The sequence below is a fragment of the Oreochromis aureus genome, linkage group 16, assembly GCF_013358895.1.
Source record: "Oreochromis aureus strain Israel breed Guangdong linkage group 16, ZZ_aureus, whole genome shotgun sequence".
NCBI lineage: Eukaryota > Metazoa > Chordata > Actinopteri > Cichliformes > Cichlidae > Oreochromis > Oreochromis aureus.
This window is the reverse complement of record NC_052957.1, coordinates 30,828,324-30,852,395: the sequence shown is the minus strand read 5'-3', so window position 1 is coordinate 30,852,395 and position 24,072 is coordinate 30,828,324. Positions and strand designations below refer to the sequence as shown.

The window sequence follows — 24,072 nt, the reverse complement described above, 5'->3', positions numbered from 1 at the left end:
TTCATGCTCTGTGTGTGCATTTGTGAATGTGTGTGTGTGTGTGCCGCAGGCTCATTTGCAAAACTTGTGGTCACTTTATTTGAATTGGAAAAACTGTGTTCAAATTGAGCTTTTTCCATCATTAAGGCTTCAGTTTTTCTCAAACCACAAAGAATTAAGAGCTCACGTTTAGAATTTGAGCTGAAATAATGGGTGGTTTGGGGGTTTTTTGGAAGCAAAGAAAGACCATGGTAGTTTGAATTTTAAATGTTCCTTTCTAAATGCATAGCAGTTATCTTCACTGCTTTGGAGTATGCTAATTTATGTCATACATGTTAATTTAAATCCTGTGTGTCTGGCATATACAGCAGGACGTTCTTTCTTTCTTCTTGTTTTGGCTGCTCCCTTTAGAGGGTCACTCCAGCAGATCATCTGCCTTCATTCTATCCCTGCATCCTCCTCCGTCACACCAACCCTCTGCATGTCCTCCTTCTTTACGACCATCTTCTCCATCTTCAACATCCTTTGTCCAATATAAAGTATCTACCATCCCTTCTCTGCACATTTCCAAACCATTTTAATCTCACCCATCTAACTCTGCCTCCTGAGTTGTCCCTCCGATGTACTCATTTTCTAATCTTGTCTATCTTGATCATTCCTAATAAAAATCATAACATCTTCACCTCCTCCACCTGCAACTGAGGCTATCCAAAATCCAAATCTCTGAATCATACATCATAGCAGGTCTCATTACAATCTTGTAAAGCTTCCTTTTCACTCTTACTGCTGTGCTTCTGTCACATATCACCCCTGACACTCATCTACACCCACTCCACCCTGCCTGCACTCTCTTCTTCACCTTGCAGCTACTTCTTGTAGCTTCACCGTTACTCCCGTCTCCCTCTCATTCACACACATGTATTCTGTCTTGACTTCTTTTCTCTTTGCTGCATACCTCCACCCTTCCAGGCTCTCTTCCACCTGCTTCCTGCTCTCACCACAGATCACGATGCTGTCTGCAAATGTCATAGTCAGAGAAAAGGCTTCTGTCCGCCTCTCCATCACCACTGCAAATAAGAAGGGTCTCAGAGCCAATCCTTGATGTAATCCCAACCCAACCTTGAACTACAGCTTAAAGACACACTCTGCAAACATGACCACTGTCTCACTGTCCTTTTACATATATTTCACTACCCTCACATACATGTCTGCTACTCAGAGATAGTTGGTAGCACTCTCAAAATGTCTGGTCACTAGGGAAAAAGTGATTTCCCAACTGGTTGAGGAGCAGCTGCTGATTGTTACTGGGTGAAACTGATCAAAGAGGGTGCTGCTCCAAAAACCTCTGTGTGATCACTTTGGTCACTGGCAGACTAGTTTGCAAGTGTCTGCAAACAAACACTCTTCCATACAAACTAAAGGTGACTGTAGCCATCTGCTTGCAGCCACAGAAATCACAATGAGGTTTTCAGTGCAGCACCGTATGACCAGCTTCACCTAGCAACAGGAAGCAAGCTCCTGCAGCCATGAGCTACCTGGACTGTTTTTAAGCCCTGCATGAACGATCATTAGCAATCAGTTTCACAGTGACTGCCAGCAACCACATGCAACCAGTCTGGGAATACTTATGTTTCTCCAGTGACTGGCGGCCATCCCATCGCCAGGCCTGTGTGACTGGTGCCTTAACAGATCACTTATCAGTTTGTGCAGTTCACTGCAGAACGACTGAAATGGGTAAAAAATAAAAGCCAAACTTAGGAAATGGAACAGTTGTTTGATGTTCTGCTATTAATTAAACCTCTACATGTCATTAAATGTCTTATCAGAAAATTTAACACTTCAAAAATAAATCAATGAAGAGAAAGACAAACTTAATGTGGGATAAATAATATGTTTTGTGTGAATTTCTTTCACTTAGAATGAGAAGGAAAAGTTTACAAAAAGAACTTTTATTGATTATGAACTGAAGCAAGTACAAGTTTTATTATTATTATTTTTTTACTGAGGTCATAATATAAAGGAGCAGAAGGTATTCTTCTCAAAAACATCGATACAGCCAGAAGTCCCTTTCGCAAACACATGAGTAGCCCCCTAGTGAACAGTTAATGAATGTATGTTTAAGATTCTTGCTTGACTTTTCAGACCCAGAAACTATGTCCATCTTGTATATTGTCTTTTATGTATCTAATCCACTAAGATGGAAGTGGTGGAGTTTAATACAGACACTGGAAGCTAGTCACCTAGAGGTGATGTAGATATCTGTGGGGTTTTTTGCCTCTTAATACATTTCCTTATTTACCCCGTGCAAATCAGTCTACTGAGAACAATATGAGGAAACTGATCTGACTTCTTGTTCTGTCAGCTCTAATCTAAGTCACATAAACCCGGACAGAGAGGTGACTGTTGATCCTATGGTCACTGGAATCCCACTTTGTAAGCTAAAACATTTCAGTGCAGTCAGTGGTAGCTTAGCAATGACATGTGCTGCTTGTAATATGAACTTCATCCAGCCCTGAAACAGCTGGAGAAGAGAGGCTGATCTTAAAGGGAAATTAAAAACAGTAACAGTGGATTATATGTGTGCATCATCCTTTGTGCATCCCTAGCAGAAACCTTAAAGTCAGCTGCATGCAGATGAATTTATAGAACTGAAAAAAGAAATGAAATAGAAAAAGGCTTTAGGATTGTGACTGCAGGTATTTAATGGTTTGCTTCTATACAGTTTTGCGTCATAACGCATAGAGAAGACAAATATGAAGTTACCAACGGGTAGATCCGTTTCTGATTTAGGTTTTGATAAAATTGCCAACATATAAATTTTGATGAAACTCAGATTGCTCCTTCCCAGGTTGTGGCACAACAAAGCTAAAGAAAAAGAAAATACATCCAAAAGAAATGCAAAAGAAATGCAAATGATGAAAAACTGAAGGATGGATCCTTTCCCTCACACACCCAAAGCCCACTGTGTGGATTCACTGAGTATCCTGTAAGATTCTTTTTCTGAGAAGTGTGACAGCCTGGAGCACAGAGCTCTGACACTTACAAAGTGTATGTTTTTTTCTGCTTGCAGTATCCACTCCCTGCACACGTGTGTTCGCTGTTTTCAGACCTGTACCCTGTGAAACAGCACAACACGCCGCTCTCTGAACACTTCAGTGCCGACAACAACTGACAGCACGGCCGACTGCTTCACACGCGAACCTAATAAAAATGGCTTTACCTTCCACTCCGGAGATTAATCTGCCTTTCTCTGCTGTCTCCTCTCACTGTGGCTCGCTTGTATCAACACGCACGCGCAAAAGATGCCGGTGGTGAGGAGGGACGAGTAGGTGTAATTAACAAGAGAACTGGTGTGACAGAATGAGAGAAGGTTCAAGGCTGATGCTAACTGCTCTCTTTTCAGGCTGTCCCAGCAGAACAAAATAGGATCGGGGAGACTGTTGTTGGCCGGGTCCAGGCTTTCTAATTAAAGCAGCAGAAATATCATTCATCAGGTCCACTTTCTTCATTTCCAGGTGTAAGGCAGCCTGGCAGGCAGATGTGGTCATTATATAACCTTTCACATCAGCAGACATCACACATTTATTCAGTCTCGAGCCTAATCATAACCATTCAGGTGATAAAAATCGTAGAAAAGACGCATTTCATTTGGACTCGTTTAAAAAAAAAATCACCTCTGTGTGTTTAGCTTTCCATCATAATGCCAGACGTGAAGCATGGACAACAGCCATGTGCTGGAGGGTTCACAATGTGACCATTCACTGCTTGAGGTTTGCGAGCGTGCTGTCAGCACATACTTTACTAAGGAAATATGAATACAATGGCAGTGTAGGGTGTAGGCTCACAGTGTTTCAGGTCTCTTTCTGAAGGTTTCGCTTGCTGTTTCATTTCATTTTATTTTTGTGACCGGGGCTGTGCTCGTTAATCAACAACACAATAAACTGTAAAGACAGAGCCAACCCTCTATAAGCTAATTCTATTGTCTCTGGCAAGCTCTTAAAAAGGCAACCTAAAATTGGCAGCACTCTTTGTGATCATATTTTCTTTAAAAAGTGTTTATGTCCTAAAGTATCCAGCAGAGTTTATCTTAAACTAATGTGAGGCTTTGGCAGTCTGCGCTTTGTGTCTAACCAGAAAGAATTTCGTCCTGAAACTTTGGAAATAGCCACGTGATTTGATTAATTAGGGCTGCTCAGGCATCGTTAACTTCAGCTATTCTCTCCTCACTTTGATGTACCAGTATGGTGTTTGCTTTTACTAATAAACAGATTAACCAAATCCACAGTGCATAAAAAGTTGTTTAAGAGGATTGTAATGTAGGAAAACTGGGATGAAATGTTTATTTCCAGTAAAATGTTCCAAAACATGGTTTTTTTTTGTTTGTTTGTTTGTAAAACAAACAAACCCTTTATATTCATATCTCAACTCACTGTGTAACCAAACACTTCACATATGTTAGGCTTTTGTGGTGTTTCATTAAGTTGCAGGGCAAATGACAGTAAGGTATGTGCTTGCTTTTATATTTACAGGTCATTCTCGATAACGCCTAAAATCACACTTGGTTAAATCGAAACAAAGTGCAGGTGAGCTCAGATTGGTTTTAGTTCAGTTTTAGTTGACTTTCATTTTGTGATAGCCTGATGGATGGATGAAATGATGGATACTGATTTCCAAAGAACGTTACCAGAAAAACTCTGCTAATATAACCCTGCTTACAGTAGGTCAGCAGCAGTCTTTGACATTTTAAGGCTTTGTCACCAAACTCATCTTGGGCCTCTGCTGCCCTCTGCTGACAAACCACCACACTGTGCACACCTCTGTTTCCCACTGAAGCAGCGCATAGTGAACATTAAAGATTGCGGATATAGCTGGAGCTTATCCTGCATACTAAATATTACAGACACGTTTTGGAGATTAAAAGACTTCCTGCTATGTCATGGTGGCATTCCCACTGACTCCTTTGGTCTGTAGTTCTTTGTAGTCCCTCACCTGTCCACCACGTTCATACAGCCACCACAGCATTCTCCACAAATACACATCATCATTTAATGTAACAGGAATTTTCAGTCACACACAGGAAAATCATTTAGTGTTGGATTTTTTCCAAAACATCAAGGTGCCAAGGAGCTGCTGACTCATCAAATTGCTTCCTTAGGAGCTGTTATAATATTAAAATATATTTTAAAAATAAATGACTCTATTCTTAGGCCAGAAGAAGTACTCAGAAGTACTACACAAATCTAACCTAACCAGGTCTTCAGATGTTTTGAGAATACAGGCACTGTTTTCACTGAGTAGAGTGCCACATAATGAGGAATTATGATGATTTTAAAGAAAGAATACAGCATCACTAATACATTACAAGAACACACTTCACACTGCGTGATCAGAGAGTTACTACTGATGCTGTATTGGACTGCATTATATTTAAAGATGCTTCTGATTACAGGAATACAGCACAACCAGACTGTGTGGGATAATGTACAGGAACATCTGTGCTGCGTACGGAAGAAGTCCCCAAGTCCTGATGGGACACACCTTGGAAGGTGGTTGAGAACAACAGGGCTAAGTTCCTGTGGGACTTCCTGTTCCAGACAGACAACCAGCTGCTGGCCAGCCAACCAGATGCTGTGGTGGCTGACATGCAACAGAACACCGCAGTTATGATAGATGCGGCAATCCCAGTGGACAGCAACATCAGGAAGAAGGAGCATGAGAAAATAGAGAAGTACCAGGGGCTGAAAGAACATCTGGAGCAGATGTGGAAGGTAAAGTCCAAAGTGGCCCCAGTGGTAATAGGAACATTAGGAGCTGTAACCAGCAGAGTACAGGCGCAACATCAGAAGAGCACAGTCCCAGGAATGGCCAACATACAGCACGGAACCCTCAAACTCCCAGGCCTCTGTTATCGCCGTGTCTGCATTGGTTCTCTCCATTCTCTCCTCGTATCCGAAATGTACAATACATATATTTAATATATTTAATAATTTATATTTATTCATTTAATGATTCACAATACGAAATTGAGATGTTAAAGGTTTTTCAAGAGATCCCTAAACTGAGCAAAGTTGCTTGAATAACCCCAGAGTCCCTTGATGCTCGCTTAGTGACAGCTTTCTCTGTTTCTCAATCATCAAGTTTTAAGTTTATGTACAAGAAAACCTTGAGCAAGTTTAGCTGAAACATAACCAAGCTATATGGCACACAGCCCACACAGCACATGATGTGGCTGTGTGCACTCCACACGGCGTGTGCAGGTGAGTTCTTGGCTAATTGTGACAAACCAACCACAAGAGGGCAACGGAAACTGAAGAATACAACATGACGGTTGAATGCATCACGTATGATAATGCTGCTGAATCTTTTAAAGACAGAGGAAAACAAAGTCATAAAAATATAAGGCAATAGCAGTGCCCCTGAGAAGGAGATAAAATGACTATGCTGAGTGACTCCTGGGTATCCGAGATAATTAGTTTTTTCATTCAGTAGTGATTCTGGGAATTTTTCAAAGATAGATAGGAGCTGCCATAGAAAGTATAAAGCTGTTCTGTCTGTTTGTGCAACCAGATGTATTCTTTGGATGCACCTCACCTTCTGCTTAGCTTTGTGTAAATTAAGATGACTGTTAAACTTGAAAACCCAGTGTACCCAGCCTGGTATGATATAATACTCTGCTGATAAGAAATATGCTGATAAGCCTTTGGCCAGACAGTTATAGCACCACTATCAGCAGGAACGTCTGTGCTTTTACAACTGCTGCAAATTCATAAAAAGATTAAGAGTAAACTCCCTAAAGACTTCCTAAAATTAGCTAACAATAAGTATAAGCAAGTGTAAAGAACAAAAAAGAGTGAGTAACACAAATTTGGGGATTCTGCAAAAAATAAAAAACGAATAAATGCATGGAAATAAAACAAAAGTACACTGGAGAAAAAGACCATGAATGAATTATGAATGAATTATATATTTTTACATTGTGTTTTTAAATTCCCTAGTAAAATGTGGGTCTATAGTAAGTAACTATACTTTAGTATTTTTTTTTTTTCATTTCATAAAATGTTTTCCCTAATAGTCCTCCATACCCACAGGGCAGCGCTTTACTATGGGTAGGCGGAGCCTGCAGGGAGTGGGCCTGCCCGGCGCTTTTTAATCCAGATGCTCTCCGCCGTGCACCCTGCGTTCGGCAACGAGCTGACACAACCAAGAGGTGAAAGAAGACACACCACCCAGCAACATGACTGCACCCAGCAACACCTACGATGTTATAGTGGTCGGTGCGGGCATATCAGGTAGGCTCCACCTCAGAAAACTTTAGTTTTGTGTTCCGGCTCCGCGGACGAGCTGAGCAAATAAACTGATTAAAGCCAAAGCTCCGAGCAGAGCTGGTAGCGGTCAGATGCGCTTTGTGGAAGGTAACTACACGACTGTGGCCGTGTGCGTGTGTGTGAGAAGACGCGGCGCATCCTGTATCCACAGCTGACTGTGTGCAGAGCTGACAATGATGGAGAGTTTTTTTTATTCGTAGTGTTTTTCTTCTTCACGGTGTTCTTCCGTGAGGCTGCCTCCCCTCCCCTCCAGCTCGTCCACCTCTGTATCACCGCAGCAACAGCAGAGCAAGTTGAGTAACAGCTAATCAACCAGCGCATACTTTGTGTTACATAAGAGGACGTGAGCTGGAGGGGTTCTCGTAAATGATTGTTGCTCGCATCCATAAGGCTGACATGTGACTTGGCCCGAGTTGTTGGATTGTACAGATAAAAGCAGCTGCTCTGTATTCGCTCTGTGAGCCAGGTGGAGACTGGCCGTGATGCTGAGGAGGAGTCCAGCAGCCATGTGAAAAATGACGCGATGTGTGGATTACAAACGTTGCATTTGACGCCGCGATAGGTGTAATATTGCACACTTGCATTTTAAGTACAAGTTGGCAATTTTTTCCCGCTCAGTAGTAATAAATAATAATAACAATGATAATAATGCATAGGAGGGGAGGGAAATGCACTGAGCGCCTTCTGGTACTAAATACTCCTTAGGAAACAGGCTGTGTGCTGTTCTTACCTAACCTAACAAGGGAAACCTTTACTATGAGGATAGGGAATGTTCTCAATCCTAGAATGCAAATCTTTGTACATAGTGTCATTTGGTAGGGATGTGCTGATATATCAGCTGAATATCGGTGTTGAGTCAAAAAGTGATTTTATGTCCAGTATTTTTGCTTATGTATGTGTGATAAATAGTCTGCAGTCAGCAGGATTTACAAACAAGTTATATATAAAGTAAGGAAATCTGTATCTTTATGACTCTGCACTATTGTACCTACTCTGTGTTCTACATTATAACCGATCCAGAGCTTATATAACTGTTATGTTATAGATTTTGCAATTTCTGCTGCCTTTTTGGCCAGACCTCTCTTGAAAACAACATTTTAATGTCAGTTAAACATTTACATTCATAAATAAATGATCTAAAAAAGTCGCTTTGCCCAAAACTGCTTGTAGCTGTCACCTTGTGACAGAAATGTTCTTTCTGGCTCAGACTGGCTTGATAGCAACTGCCAATTTTCTGAGCTGTTTCCAATCGTCCGACTTGGACTGACTGCAGTCGTTCTCAGGTAGACTGGCAAAGGTTCGTAAATAATTACCCTTTAATTTATAAATGCAGGCAGATTGCCAACACATTGTGGTCCATGTGCAGTGATGAATGCTACAGCATGTTTCTGTGCAATGGTGGACTCGACTCAGTTGGTTATATTCTGGTCATTTTTGAGATATTACCACAAACAGATTGCATGTAGTTGTCAGCTTGAACCATTCAGTGGGAAACTGGTCGCAGACTTTCTCCCAGTCTTTGATGTTTTCTCGCCATCGTGACATTTTTAAGATGGCAGTTGACTGCGAGTGGTTTTAAACCAGGTCCTGTCTTAAATTTAAAACATTTGAATTCATTAAGTCTGGTAAGAATAATGAGCTCTAATCAAAGATGCTGATTGACATACTGTATGTGGTGTAACGTCAAGACTTTGAATCCCTGTTGTTCCTGGCTGTTTTGACGCAGCTACACAACTTTCAGGCACACACTCCTGCAAATGAGCAGTCAGGTTTGCAGGTGCAAAACTTCAGGCCAGGATTTTAGCATCTGTGGCGTTGGTGCGGTGACTGAAGTTGTTTTTCCCGATGTGAGTGAACCTCTGTCCTTTCTGTTCCCCATGCCTGACCGCTGCCTCACTCTCTGTTAGTCTGACAGTTCCATCGACTGCCTGCCCGCATGTCTGCATGTCTGCTGTCAGGCACTAAAGAATTTAGGTCAATGTCAGTTCAAATACCAGTCAAACGGACAAAAACAAATGCTACAGAGAAAATACAACAACACCAGGAGACCCTGCTGGCTTCCGTCCGCTCTGCCTTTCCTCACTTGTCCCACATTAGGTTCTTGTAATTAAACCATTTGTTTGTACTGCTGCCCTTTGCCGGGTTACAATGAGGGCCACATATAACAATCACTGTCCAATCAAAGCACAGATGAAACAGGAGGAAGAGGGAGTGCTCTTTGTGCCCCTTCAGCACCTCTCCACTAAGATGTGTGTCTCTCTAATTTGCTTGTAAATGCAATTGTCTTTTTCCTGCCAGCCAGGGCCACGGACCTGGTGGGTTCGTGGCCCTCAAGGTGCAGCCAACACTTTCTGAGAAAACATTAAATGCTTGTGACAGCCTGTTGTCAAACCAGCAGCCGAGAGGATGCCAAGGAAAAGGAGTGGAGGAAAGGAGAAGGGGGAGGAGGAGGGTCAGATAAGCAGAAATAACAGGGAAGGGACAATTTCCTCATGGTTTGCCTGAGCAGCTGTGAATGTGGGAAATGTAACGAGGTAAACTGGAAAAAAACAGAGAGCGGACAAGAATATGTGAGGATTAGGGAAGCGAGAAAGGGAATAAAGTGTAAACTGGGAACTTGAGTTGGTTGTGAAACAGCAAAGAGGATGGAAGTGGTAAAACAGACAGTTCCAAAGTAAGTGGTTCACAGGGCCTGTATCTCCCAAGCTAACTTAAAACTGTCATGCAGTGCAGCATAGTTTCCCCCATTAAACTGCACAGTAGAGGATTTAGAAACTTTGGCTGCACTTTGTGGTGATAAACTCTACTGGACTTTTACCCGGAGAAGCTGGCTGTAAAGTTAAATGACTGTAAAATCACAAGATAAAATTACACATGTGAGCACATTAGGGCAGGCAAGGGTCCAAGTAACGTACATGTCATAATCAGACAAAGAACCAACATGCTTCCTGCACGTGTCTATAGCATAGTTTCACAAATAGTCCTTTCTTGGTGTGTGACTGTTTATGTGTGCTTCCAGAAGGGAAAATAATCGTTCCCATTCAGTGCAGTTTTCCATGTTGTGTATACTTTGAGAACATTTTTAGCTAACAAACCTCAAAACATAGAAAGCTTTTCAACTGAAGTGCTTGTCTGTGTTTAGAGGGTGTGTTGTGCTTTTATACTTGTTTTTCAGACATTGGTTCACCCAGCCGGCATGAACTGACAATATTGTATTCGTGCCAATAGAATAGAATAGAATTGTGAAAGGCAGTTCACTGTTCTTGTAACAGTGACAATAAAAGGCAGTTTGGCATCTCTCCATGTGTGTGAAGTACACAATAGGCGTGTTTACACAATGACAAATTTACATTTACACAAGAAAGATATGTACAAGTTATTACACCTGCAAACAGCGACATATATGTATATATACATATTTGCATCCGTACATGCATACACACACATATTTCCACATCAGACATTATATACATACACATACATGCCATCTAACTAGCAGGTGCCAGCATGAATCAGTTTGGCGGGGTTCACATTGAGTGAGGGTGGGGTGGGGGTGGTGCATCATTTGTTGTTTCATTGAAGTATAAACAGAAATACGATTTATAAATAAGGTGTAATGTCCATGAGTGTTGGCAGTGCAGTTATCCTCCAATCAGGGTGGAGGTAGGGCATGTTTGACAGCCTGTGGGTAAAAATAGGAGGGGATGCTATTACCTCTACTGAGGCACATCCTTACTTTCTTAAATGATAATAATAATAATAATAATAATAATAATAATGGATTGGATTTATATAGCGCTTTTCAAGGCACCCAAAGCGCTTTACAATGCCATTATTCATTCATGCTCACATTCACACACTGGTGGAGGCAAGCTACGGTTGTAGCCACAGCTGCCCTGGGGCAGACTGACAGAGGCGAGGCTGCCATATCGTGCCATCGGCCCCTCTGGCCAACACCAGTAGGCGGTAGGGTAAAGTGTCTTGCCCAAGGACACAACGACCAGGACAGAAAGGCCAGGACAGAAAGGCCGGGGATCGAACCGGCGACCTTCCGGTTACAGGTGCGCTTCCCAACCCCCCCGAGCCACGGTCGCCCAAATGATGTGTGAAATGCTACATAGAATTTGTGATGATAAATATAGAGAAAATAATCAGCTGTCCCTCCAGTGAGTCCCTTGTCTTAGGAAGAAGCTAACGTCATCTGTGGTTGGGAAACACGAGATGGCAAGGACCACAGCTCAGGGTTAGCTTATGGTTCTGTACAATCATCCCCCTGTGAGTTGCCATCAACTAATACTGGGGGAATGGGTTAAGGTGCATCTATTAAGTATTGCCATCCACCCATTGTGAAAAGCACTGTGTGGCCCAAATACAAAAAAACAGCAGCAGTGAGAGAAGTTATATCCCTCTTGGTGAGTAGGTTGGCAGGAGAGCAAGGTTCACATCTAACAAGGAATGATATAGCCTACTGTGATGAATAATGAATAAAGGAGATTCATCCAAGTGGACATAAAGTATATCAGCTGAACAGTATTAAGTTATCATATTATTATCAATAAATGTATTAGCGATTTACTGTCACAAATTGAATAGATCGGATAAGGAGCCTCATATTTAATGATGCAGGCTTTATTTGAATGGTAGTTTGACTGTAGCATTGTGGTTGTATAATAACAACAGTTCCCTCTCTAATACACATAGAAATGGTTCAGCTTAAATGTATGTCTGTGTTAATGGGTGTGTTGTTTTCGTTTAGCCTTTGTTAGAAACACTCTAGTTCTCACAGGTTTGTTGTTCTGTACAAGTTTATCATAGTTAACTAACACTAAACTGAAAACAAGGTTTAAGTTAAATTAAAAAATAACTGAGGAACACTTTTGTAATCTTTGAAAACTAGCTAAAATTAAAATATAGAGGACATATCCTTAGTTTTGGTATCTGTTAGTTTGATAAAGGTTTTATTACAACTTACCTGATGAGACATTGATGGATGGTTTACTGAGACTGTCTACATGACTCTGGGTCAACTGCTTTCATAAGTTTTTATTGTAATATCTGTGCTGAGTTTTTCAAAATGTGGCCTCTGACATATGACCTCCATACAATAATGATTCAAAATATGATTGTTCTGGTTTACTCAGCACAGTACTTCCTATAGAATTATATTCCATTGGTGACAGTGGAGTTGATGCATGCTGATGTGCATGCATATCTGTGAGCTTAAATTAAGAAACACTCCCACTTTCTTAAATTTTTTATTTTATGCTAAATTTTGTGATAATAAGTAAATATCAGTGGGCCATAGCAGCACTTGAACTGGTTCTCCTTCTCCTCATAAGGCCTGGTTAGAATGGCCTTCTTGATTGCAGTGATCTTCCAGACAGTCCAATGACTGCATTTGGTATCTTGCATGATATTGGAGTCTGTCTGAGCACAAGACACTTTCAAGTAAGAATGCTGAATGATGTGGTCACCCTGCCAGTAGGTAACACGAGATAGAAAGTTTCCATTGCACTGCGCTGCACTAAAGGCATTACCAGTTACAATTTAGTTAAAGGATTTTAGAAAGTGCAATCCTGGTGATGGCAGAGGATGGCATCTTTCCGGAGGACATAAGTGATAACTTATGTCCTCTGGAAAGGTAACTGTGACATGAGTGAGAGCTGAGCTTTAAATTCACCAAAAGTCTCTAAATTCTACGTCCTACGTCCACCAATGAGATAGCAGTGATGTAAAAAAGATAAAACTCTTGTATATAAATTCCTAATTGCAGATGGTGAACTTTTAGCAAGAAGACCTGAAATACCAAATGTAAAATCACTCGAAGATAACCAAAATTCACCTGTTTCATGATGTTACAGTGTTGCAGCAAGTTACATTTCACTAGCTGGGCTCACGTCCTCAATTTAAGTTTAACAGCGTTTTAGTAGGTAAAGGTGAATGCTTTGACGTGAATTGAGCTGCGGTTTGGGGAAGGCCTCGAAGGGGACTGGCGATGGCTCCCAGGCCTGGCAGATCCCCAAGTACTAAATAGAAGTGAAGAAGTTAAAGAATAGAGAACAAGGAGGGAGGGAGGGTGGAGCACGTAAACGAGAATGATCAGCTTGCAGAACTTGGGGAACCTATAGAGATGACAGCCGGAAGGAGCGTGTTTGGAGGTGTGGTCCTGCTCCTGAAATTCCGATACATAATCTCTAATTAAATTAAAACAGTTGGGTTAGAGACAATTATGAAGTAGAAGAAAAGCAAAAAAAAACCCTAAATGAAGTATCTCAAAACTGTGATAGACTTTCACTTTTCACATTTTTACTGACCCTGATATCCTAAGTATTCAGTTAAATTAAATTAAATGTTATTTATATAGCGCCAATCACAACATCAGTCACCTCAAGGCGCTTAGTATTAAAGACCCTACAATAATTCAGAGAAACCCCATCAATCAAATGACCCCCTATGACCAAACACTAAATTGACAGTGGGAAGGAAAAACTCCCTTTCAACAGCAAGAAACCTCCAGCAGAACCAGGCTCAGGGAGGAGCACCCATCTGCTGCGACCAGTTGGGGGTGATGGGGAGGGAGACTGGACAAAAGACATGCTGGGGAATTGAGCTAGAGATTAATAATAATTAATTAATAATGGGAAGCCCCCAGCAGCCTTAGTCCATTGCAGCATAACTAAGGGTGGATTCAAGGGTCACCAGATCCAGCCCTAACTATAGGCTGTGTCAAAAAGGAAGGTCTTAAATCTTAAAAGTAGAGGTAGTGTCTGTCTCCCAAATCCAAACTGGAAGCTGGTTTCAAAGAAGAGGGGCCTGAAAGCTGAAGGCTCTGCCTCCCATTCTACTTTTAGATATCCTAGTAACCACAAATAACCCAGCAGTCTGAGAGCGAAGTGCTCTAATGGGGTGATATGGTACTATAAGGTCTTTAAGATCAGATGGAGCCTGGTTATTTAAGACTTTGTATGTGAGGAGTAGGAGTTTAAATTCAATTCTGGATTTAACAGGGAGCCAATGAAGGGAAGCCAATATAGGAGAAATCTGCTCTCTCTTTCTAGTCTCTGTCAGTACTCTTGCTGCAGCATTTTGGATTACCTGAAGGCTTTTCAGGGAATTTTAGGACAACCTGATAATCATGAATTACAATAATCCAGTGTAGAATTATGCAAGAACGAGTTTTTCAGCATCACTCTGAGACAGGATGTTTCTTATTTTGGAAGAAAGCAGTCCTACACATTTGTTTAATATGCACTTTGAAGGACATATCCTACTGGAGGCCAAGGTAATGCCATCCACAGTAAGTATCTGGTTAGATACCATATTTCTAAGATTTTAAAGGCTGAGTTCAATAATCTCAGTTTTATTTGAATTTAGAAGCAGGAAATTAGAGGTCATCCAGATCTTTATATCTTTAAGACATTCCTGCAGTTTAACTAATTGGTGCGTATCATTTGGCTTCATGGAAAAATAAAGCTGGATATCATCTGCATAGCAGTGAAAATCATGCTGTGCCTTCTAATGATACCCTGGACCCTGTTTTATTCCAACTGTTGCTAAGTGCTTGCTCATAGGGTGCTGTCTGATTGCTGGGGTTTTCCGTCTAATATTGTAGGGTCTTTACTTTACGATTTAAAGCCCCTTGAGGCAACTGCCGTTGTCAGTCGGTGCTCTAGAAATAAAACTAAATTGAATTTAAATGGTGCGTTCAATCTCATAAATACATTTCTAGGAATCAGTGCACCTGCTATGTTCTAAATATATCTGTCAACGTATGTGAACGCTCCATATGTGAATAAATCCTCACCTTCTCTGGCAATTTAGCATCATTATGGCTTCAATCCTAGATAACCACTTTCTCTGTCCAGCTGTGCAAACAACAGAGCCTGTCGTGTGTGCGGTCTGATTCAATCATTCGATGGACGGCATGTAATAAGTACATTTCTGCATGCCTGCGCCTCTGTGTTTGCCTTGTGTGTGGCAGCTAAAGTCATGAGAAATGTCAGCTGTGTTAATGTTACAAATGCTGATGTTGGCTGTGTGAAAAGTGCATTCAGCTGATTGATGTTTGCACACCTGGAAAGCCCTCTTCTCTATCTGTGATATATTTTAATTGAAGGATTTAGGGTAGGCTTATGAGGTCCTTTGTTTTTTTGTTCACTGCTTGACTGACAAAATTATCTGTCTGCCTGATGGTGTATTTAACGATTGCATGAAAGGAAATTTACAACTTTAAAATGATTTGCTATCCTTTTGATGGCACTGCCCTTTTAAGGAAGGTGCTATAGATAGAATCACATGGGAAACTGATACAAGTCCCATGTCTGTATTGTTCATGCACAGCTACAACACTGCCTTCCAGCCAGCTCTAATTCAGCGTAGAATGAAGACAGCAGCTGTAAAGCTCAGTTGTTTACATATTATATCTTTGGTGTTTAGTCCATATAAAGCAGAAGAATTAAAACGATCATTGCTGATTTGTGGTGGGTTGTGTTCCAGACTGTTTCTTGGCAGGGAGCAGTCATTTCCTGGAATTGGTCAAGTAGAGGGCCGAATACTGATCCTGGAGTGGAACTAAACATGGAGAAGGCCATTTTAATTATTGCACACCAAACTTTCAAAGCATATTAAACCTGCTTTGACCTTTGTAACAATGAAACATCAAATTAAGACCACCTGCTTTACAAACCAGGTAATGGATACTAGATCTGTAGGGTTCTCTTGGTATCTGACACTTGCAGTGGATCCTTTAGGGCCTGTGGGTGGGGCCTCCGTGAATTTGATCGGTGATATGAATTGTGTTTAATTAGCTCAAGATAAGGGTGGACTGCACACTTTAGACTCTTTGCACTCAGGAAGCTGTTTCTGAGGCGTTTCCAAAAAAGATTTGAAGTTGTTCACTTAATGTATAATAAAAATATATAGAATTTGGGAGTTTTGAGTGCAAAAGCAACTTTTTTACAACAGTTCTCATTTTTTGAGATACACTAGTACACACATTTTTTTTGTGGTTGCAAATGTAAATTTCCAATAATGTTAGTAACAGTCAGTTAAATGGTAAATGGACTGATATGTATAAAGCCCCTTTCCACTCAATCTGAGCACTCAAAGCTCTAATTTTCATTATAAAAATCATCAAGGTAACCTTAGGTCCAGTTATCCTCATCACCTGTTTCCTGGCAACACACAGAAAAGAGAATATTCTCTAATATTACTCGTGTGTAAATTTCAAGCTATCCTGTAATTGCTTGTCAGTATTGCTCCTCAGTTTGTTGCTCGTAAAAACCAAATTAGTGTCTGCATGTTGAGAACATGAGATTGGGAAAATGTAATTGCAGCACATCTTGTAATTGTCTCCCCCTGCGGATCAATATGCAGCCTCATTGGGCTCTGATTCAAGTGTCTCACTTGTCACTCAGACACTATTGGATTTTTTGTTTGTGTTCCTGTGAAAATAACATTGTCTGGGCGCAGACACACTGAGACACACGGAGAAAATCAAATGTCACACACTGTCGGTGTGATTCGTCTCTCTGAAGAACATGTTCTTCAATATTCTTAGAAAGCAGGTTCTAATTTTCAATTAAGGGCATAAATATTTTTTTTAAAAGAAAAATATTTTACTCTCACATTTATCCCTTTAAAAATAACTACATCCCTCATGTGTAAAAGATGACATAATTTTGTTAACACCAGGAGTGAGAAGATAAATACTTTTATCTGTTTATGGCATTGTAAGATACAAACTAACTGCTAGTCATCGTAGTTTAGCAATTAGATTGGACAATTAGATAGGCCATTAATAAAAGCTGGATGTAGCCACCATAATGTCACCAACATGTTTATGAACTTCTGATTTATGATTGCAGTTTGGCCTTTTTTTCTCATTGCTATATTGTTTTTTCCAGCCTGTATGATCATATTTTGCTAACTGTAATTATTGCTAGCATATAAAAAAGTAATAATAGAAATTCATTCGTCACAAAAACTCAAAAACTGGAGCACTGACTCTTTAAACAGTTGGTAGAACAGTTGGTACAGTTAACAGCACCATAAGTTTGGATTGTTTCTACTTGTATCTCGTTTTGAATCACCCTGAATGTGCATATTGATTTGTCATACTGTTTTAATTACTCATTTGATTTTCACCCGTGCATTCTTTGCTAGTGGTTCTCAGGCTCTTCTTTTTTCTGACGGTGTGCTGCATTTTTTGTTCATCCTCTGCAAGTGCATCAAAATAACTTTTGTTTTTCTCTATCTGGCATTTTTGCTAAAAATATCAGAGCAGGTCATATTATCTGCCAAATAATTGCATTACAAATGCTCCAAAAAGCACCAACAACACAAACATGGTTGACTGGTCCAGTTACGTGAATACAGTGAACTGTGGTCAAACCTAGCAGGCAAACAGCGGCCTATTTGTCCGTACTCGTTTTTGGAGTGGGCATTTGAGCGACTGCAAATGAGACGTGCCGTTGCAGCTAGAATGAAACAGCTAGTCTGTCTCTTGATTTTTATGGCTAAAAGCTAACCTGCTTACAAAATTGCTATGATTAGGGATGTTACAATACCAGAAATTTAACAGACGATACTAATGCACATAGAATCACATACTTACTTCTCTATACCCAATTTAATACCATGGTTTAAAAAATAGAAACAAGCAACAAAAACAGAGTGATTATCCCATCTCTGACACTGTGATGGCAGACCAGTTATTTAAAATTTTACCATTATATTTTGTTGACAGGACACAGACTAAAATGTTAGGATGGTTGCAGAGTAGCCTTGTAACGTTACTACGAAGTATGACGATTATTACATAATGTTAGCCTCTGCTTTTGTATAACGGTAGCCATTGTGGAACATAGTTGATTTTGCAGCTCTCCCAAAGAAAAACAAAGTGTGATAAATTGCACAGTATTTCCATACCTGACTCTTACACCTTTTTTTAATCAACGAGTCAGGGTGGTGCTATCACAATAGCTGCACTTTTTTTCAATTTCCACGTGTAGGTTTTGCTGTGCCATTTATAATTTTTCCTGTCCTTCTGGGAGTCCTTCTTGTTCTCCAGCATATAAGAGTAGACACAAACTGCAGTTGTCTTGGCCAATTCCAATTTCTGACTTATTTATTTATGTATGTCTGAATGAATTTTTGCAGATTATAATTTTCTTTCTAAGAACTATAACTGAGAGCATATACATACAAGTAAAAATAAACTGTTCTTCAGTGCTAATTAGTATTATCATGATAAAAAAGTTACTAAACTTTACAATTTCTCACAAACTACAGCATGTTATAGGCTACACAGATAATTAACTGAAATGAGATTTTACCTTACTAAAAAAGCAGAGCTTGTGGTTACCTCTGAGCTCTGAATAGCTTATCTTCAGCCACTTTGCCTTTGTTAGCTTCTTTAAAATGTCCACATTCAGCTGGGTCAAGGTGATTTAATGGGGTTCCCAGTCAAAATATCTTTGTGGAATGCCCCACCAAACTTGGATTTCACACTTGGAAAGTCAGAGCAGATTAACATACCCCAAGTTAGCGATCCAAGATGGTGGCACTGGATGTAAAAAGTAGTAAAACTGTAAACTTTTAACCTGTACTGCAACTGTTATGGGTTTTTTTGACTTACTAAATAAGCCATCTCAGAGCACTGAGCACTTTCTATCAGTCTGTCCATAAATGTGTTTTTTTAAGCTGCTTTGCTAAGAACCAAAACAAATCCTGTTTTCCCTAGCTTCTTCTGGATCGCACTAACTTAGGAGTGACATCACTCCAGAGTTCTGACATGTGAGTTCCGAGATATCTGGAACACAACATAAGTGTCTGAATAGGTTTGTTGTTCTGAACGTTTTCAAGGTGGCCCCCTTATGTTTTACTTTGGCAAACTTTGTGTCTTCACTCACTTTAAAGACCATCCACATTAATGATGCATCTCTAACATGAACACGAGGTATAGTTCTAAAAAAACAAAACAAAACTAGCTGCTGTCACATTTTTAGAATTTTGGTATCCTAAGTATCAGTTCTAGTGACATCTCTAGTGTGAATCTTCTTATCTATCTGTCAGCTAGACAAGAAGACAGGAGATAGACTGTGAAGACAAAAAAAACAGTGCCATTTAGGAATTGCTAGTTGATTCTGAGCTGAATGTCTGTCAGCTCTCATCTGGTGTAGTTGAGGGCTGTTAATGTGATTGGGACTATTAAAACTAGGAAACACTGGGGGGAAAACATGGCAAGAGCAATTAGAAGTGAAAAGACAAATGGCAGGTGGTAAGCCAGAGGTGGAATGAGGGAAAGTCAGATGATAGAAAACAGCGAGCAGCAGAAAAGAGATAAAGGCAGGAACAGGAAATGGCCAAAGGAGTGCAGTTTTGAAACATTCACTAGTCACAATCGCACGCTAGATGGACAAAAAAATATCCATTACTGCCATCCATTACTGATAAAAAGGATGTTATGTGTTGAAGATTACAGGTTTAGTGTAGGTAGAGCAGCTATTATGGCACAGGAATCATATTAGTTCTCAGCCAGATTATTTAATTCTTGGAATGAATTAAATAATCAGACACAAGAAGCTGAAGCTGTCTGGTTTACGTGGCCACGCCTATTCCTGGTCATAACCCATATCCTGATTTTGTCATGTTGGGAAAATGATGTTAAGTTAAACAGCTCATGTCCACACTTAATAAACAGGGCATGGCTGTGGCAAATCATAGGCAACCAGGCAGACCTTGTCTTTCATAGGGTAGACCTGGGTTGCAAATGGGCTTGCAGGTGAGCAGTAGCTGGCCCCCATATAAGATAGCAGATTGGATATGTAGAAGGGTGTCACCTGACAATGAAATGAGCTGCTCTGCAGGGATTGTGGCTGAGTTTAGTTGTGGCAGCTTTCTGCAGTACCTGGATATTTGTTTTGAATGAGTGTGAATTGTACTGGGAACGTTTAGTTTCAGAAACCGTGGGAGACAGGCTGATATCTTTATACACACACACACACACACACACACACACACACACACACACACACACACACACGGTTTGCTCCTGCCAAGTGGCCACATCTTAACAATTACTGTTGTCAGGGAAACTGTGTCTGCCACTGTCTCTTTTTCCAGCACAGAGGGCAGAGGGATGAAAAGAAACGTGTATGCATGTATGTATAGCTGTGCAAAAAGCTTTGGAAACTTACTCCACTCTATCAAATAAGGTCCAACCCATAAACAAGTGGTCTCAAAACTTACATTAGACTCTGTGTCCAATAAAAATATAATGTGAACAGTTGGTTCCCCCCCTTTCAAATGTCTCAGAGACACCAAGCAATTAGGTCAACCAGAACCCTAAGGTGCTGTGGTGGAGAGGAGAAAGGCAGTGGTGGGAGAAAAACATACAGGAATTTTCTGGGAGACAAAAACAGGAGTACAGAGATGGGGAAAAGGAATCCAACTGCACTGGAGCGCACAGCAGAGGAACCAATTCACACTGCATTATAGCTCCAAATTGCGCTGCCTTATGTTTGTCCATATGCTCTGTATATATGTATGTATGTTATACGTAGCAGCCTCAGGTACATGCTGCTGTTTCACAGTAAGGAGCTCACACCAGAGAAGGAATAGTTGTGCTTCTCTTTTTGCTTTCTTGCACTCCTTAACTTTATATCGGTCACTGTCACTGAGATTTCTATTTACAGTAAATTATACTTGGTAGGTACGGCAAACTTTCACTACTTTTATGGTATAGATTCATTTTTATTAGAGAATGGTAAATGGACTGGTTCTTGTTTCGTGCTTTTCCAGTCTGAGCATTCGAAGCGCTTTACACAACTTGCCTCATTCACACAAGCACTTTTTTCTATGTAAGCGCTTTCTATCTAACACTCACAGTCAGAGCAACTTGGTGAAGGATATTTGGTATGCAGACTGGAGCAGACTTGGGATCGAATTGGAAATTAAGACCCCCCCGCCCTTCCACCTTCTAATTGGAAGGTCACCTACCTTCCAATTAGTAGGTGACCTGCTCTACCTCCTGAGCTACAGTCACCCCAAAGCTGAAGTGCTCTTGCACCCTCTTTCCACTGTCCTCAAAATCTTTCACCCTTCCAATCACAAAGGATGTTCCAGTTCCTAAAAACACCTCAAAGTGTCTGGAAGAGCTAAGAGCGAGGGAAGCCTCCCTCAAAAGGACAGGATCTCTTAAGACTAATACTATAGAAGCAAGGATTTCTCATTTTCTCTCCTGTGTTCTTCAGTCTTGTTCATGGATGTCTCCTGCACATTTTCACTAAGACAGAAAGAAGAGATGTGACGGCAGGAAGCGAGGAGACAAGTTAACATAATTAAATGCACCCAGGTGTCCCAGCGAGCGATCCATAATATAATACTTATACTTATACTACTCCTACTCTCTTGTCTGGTCCCTCGTTAAATACATCTGCACAAAGGATGAGAAGCACCGCTGAACTGACACCAGCTGTTCCTCAGATGTCAGGAAGATTGCACTTCAAGGCAGCTACATCTGTTTGATAAATATCAAGCTTGTCTTCTATTGCTCATTACCAGCTATATGTGGCCATAAGTGAAGGTGGTAATGTCCATTGACCCGTAAATCCACAGTTTCAGCCTTCACTTTCAGCTTTACACCGGAACAGCTGCACCATTCATCCTCTGCATCTAGAAATTCAGAACCAGAGACCAAGTTTTATTCAGTAACATTGTTAGCTTATCTCCATAAAAATGTACCATTGTACATTGATATAAGGTCAAAATTCGTCTTTCTTTAAAATGTAGAAAGCAGTTCAGATTTTAGCTTAATTTTTTGTGAGCTGCTAATATTTTTATTGTATTATTATTTGCCTCCACCAACATAATTTCCAGACCTGACTTTTGACCTTTTGAATGTAAAACATCACTTTTTTCTATCCCATTACACATTTGTATGGAATGCATTTATAATCAGCTCATAAATTCTTGAGTGACGGCCAGAAAACTTCAGTGACGTTGACCTTTTACCTTTGCACTCCAAATTACTGCAGTAAGTACTGCAAAAAGACAGAAATTCAGAAACATTTTCTATCTGTATAAACAGACAGAAAGAGCAAATGCATGAAGCAGTAGTGAAGGAAAAAAGAAAGTAATTGTATGATTGGTTTTGATTTCTGACTGAGATTCTTGGATGGTTTCTATTTTCTTTTCTTTCTTTTTTTTGCCTCCCTTGCTTTTTGGTCCATGAAGTAGCTCGGCCTGAGTGTGTTCATTTTCTTTATTTTTGTTGGGGGAATGGAAGTAAACATAAGGGGAAAGCTCAGCCGGCATCCTTTTGAAGTGATGATCACTTTTTGATCTATTAGTTGCATTTGTACCAATTTTTTTAATTGAAGAAAAGGGGGGATAAAAAGTGAAGCTTTGACTTGGATAAATAAGCTTTCTGATCAAAGGACCAGTCCAACAGGAAGCTACTTTTGCAGCGATTGCTGTAGGCATAAACAAGAGATGCAGACAGATGCTCTTTGTTTTTCAAGACAGAGAGTGACCTTTTGAGCCGAGTGTAGGTTAATAGCATCAATTTAATGGAGATTTGTGAGCCTCCTGGTCAGGTCTAATGCTTTCTGCAAAGCCTGACAGGCTGGGCGTGTTTGTACATGAAGAGAAGGCTGACGCAGGGTAATGCAAAATAAACTCTGTTTAAACTAATGTAAACCTTTCCAGAGGCAATAGGGCTTAGTCGGATTTGGCAGGAAAGAATATGGGGTTGAAGATGGTGAGGCCAGAAGGGAATTTAGGGCGAAGGCCAGGAAAACATTTGCACAGATGTGGGTACCTGCTGACAGTAGAGACATTTTGCTCTGTGCTGTTTTCTAATACAAGTTATCCCCTTCTTCTGTGCTCCTCATTTATCAGTGTCTGCTGATGCATATGCAATGAATATAACATGCAGTATGCGGGCTTTTGTGTGATTTTTGGCATGCGCATTTTTGTTTCATTAAAGAATCCCTGTTATTCTCTTTAACATTTTTTTCTGTTAGTCTCCACTAGCTTTGCACAGTTCAACAAAGTTCTCAGTTCATCCTCCATAATGAAACACGCTATTGCCTTTAAGGTTTACTTCGTTCTGATTGGCTGACCCTCACAATCAAAAGCTAGTCATCCTCCATTTGTTCACTGCCACTTCCTTTAGTCTCTTCCAGTTAAAAGGGAGTTCTTCCTCCACACTATCACCAACTACTTGCTCATAGGCGATTCTTCACCGTTTTATTCACAGTGCCATGGTGGATTGACATCTGAAAGTACTTTTCCACATTAATAGTTCCAACACGACTGCCATTAATGCATCCCCAAACCTTGACAGAGCCTCCACCACCTCGCTCCAGACTCTGATGTACACATTGACAATGATTTGAAGCAAAATTTTCAAATTTGGATTGACTCTCAGTCTAGCTGTTTAATTTACCTGTATGTACCTTTTCTCCCAGTTTCCCCTTCTAAAGAACAGCTTCTTAACAATATTCTGTGTGTTTAGCAGCACTGTAGATCAGCACTTCAGAGCCATATGCTCCCCTCTAATTCTCTGCATGTGTGTGTGTTCATGCCTAGATTCATTTATGTTGTGTCTTATTGAATTAAAGTATAACTAGGAGTGCCAGAGGTCAGTGTATGAAAAGCTGTTTTTCTTCAGTATACTCTGTGGTTGGTGAGCCAGTGAGCTTTTTTTGTTAGCTCTTCCTCCCCACATGATCAGCTGGTTGGCTGGTTTGTGATTCCCCGA

General features: G+C 40.5%; 1 protein-coding gene across 1 annotated transcript in view; it reads left to right on the top strand.

Moving 5' to 3' along the window:
• The first annotated feature begins 7,122 nt into the window (after positions 1–7,122).
• The window catches only part of LOC116324645 (amine oxidase [flavin-containing]-like), a 90,353-nt gene continuing 73,403 nt past the window's right edge, over positions 7,123–24,072 (top strand). Inside the window, exon 1 of the mRNA XM_039599835.1 lies at positions 7,123–7,268. Within this exon, the coding sequence (XP_039455769.1) occupies positions 7,214–7,268 (55 nt within the window). The 5' untranslated portion in view covers positions 7,123–7,213. The remainder of the gene's footprint in view (positions 7,269–24,072) is intronic.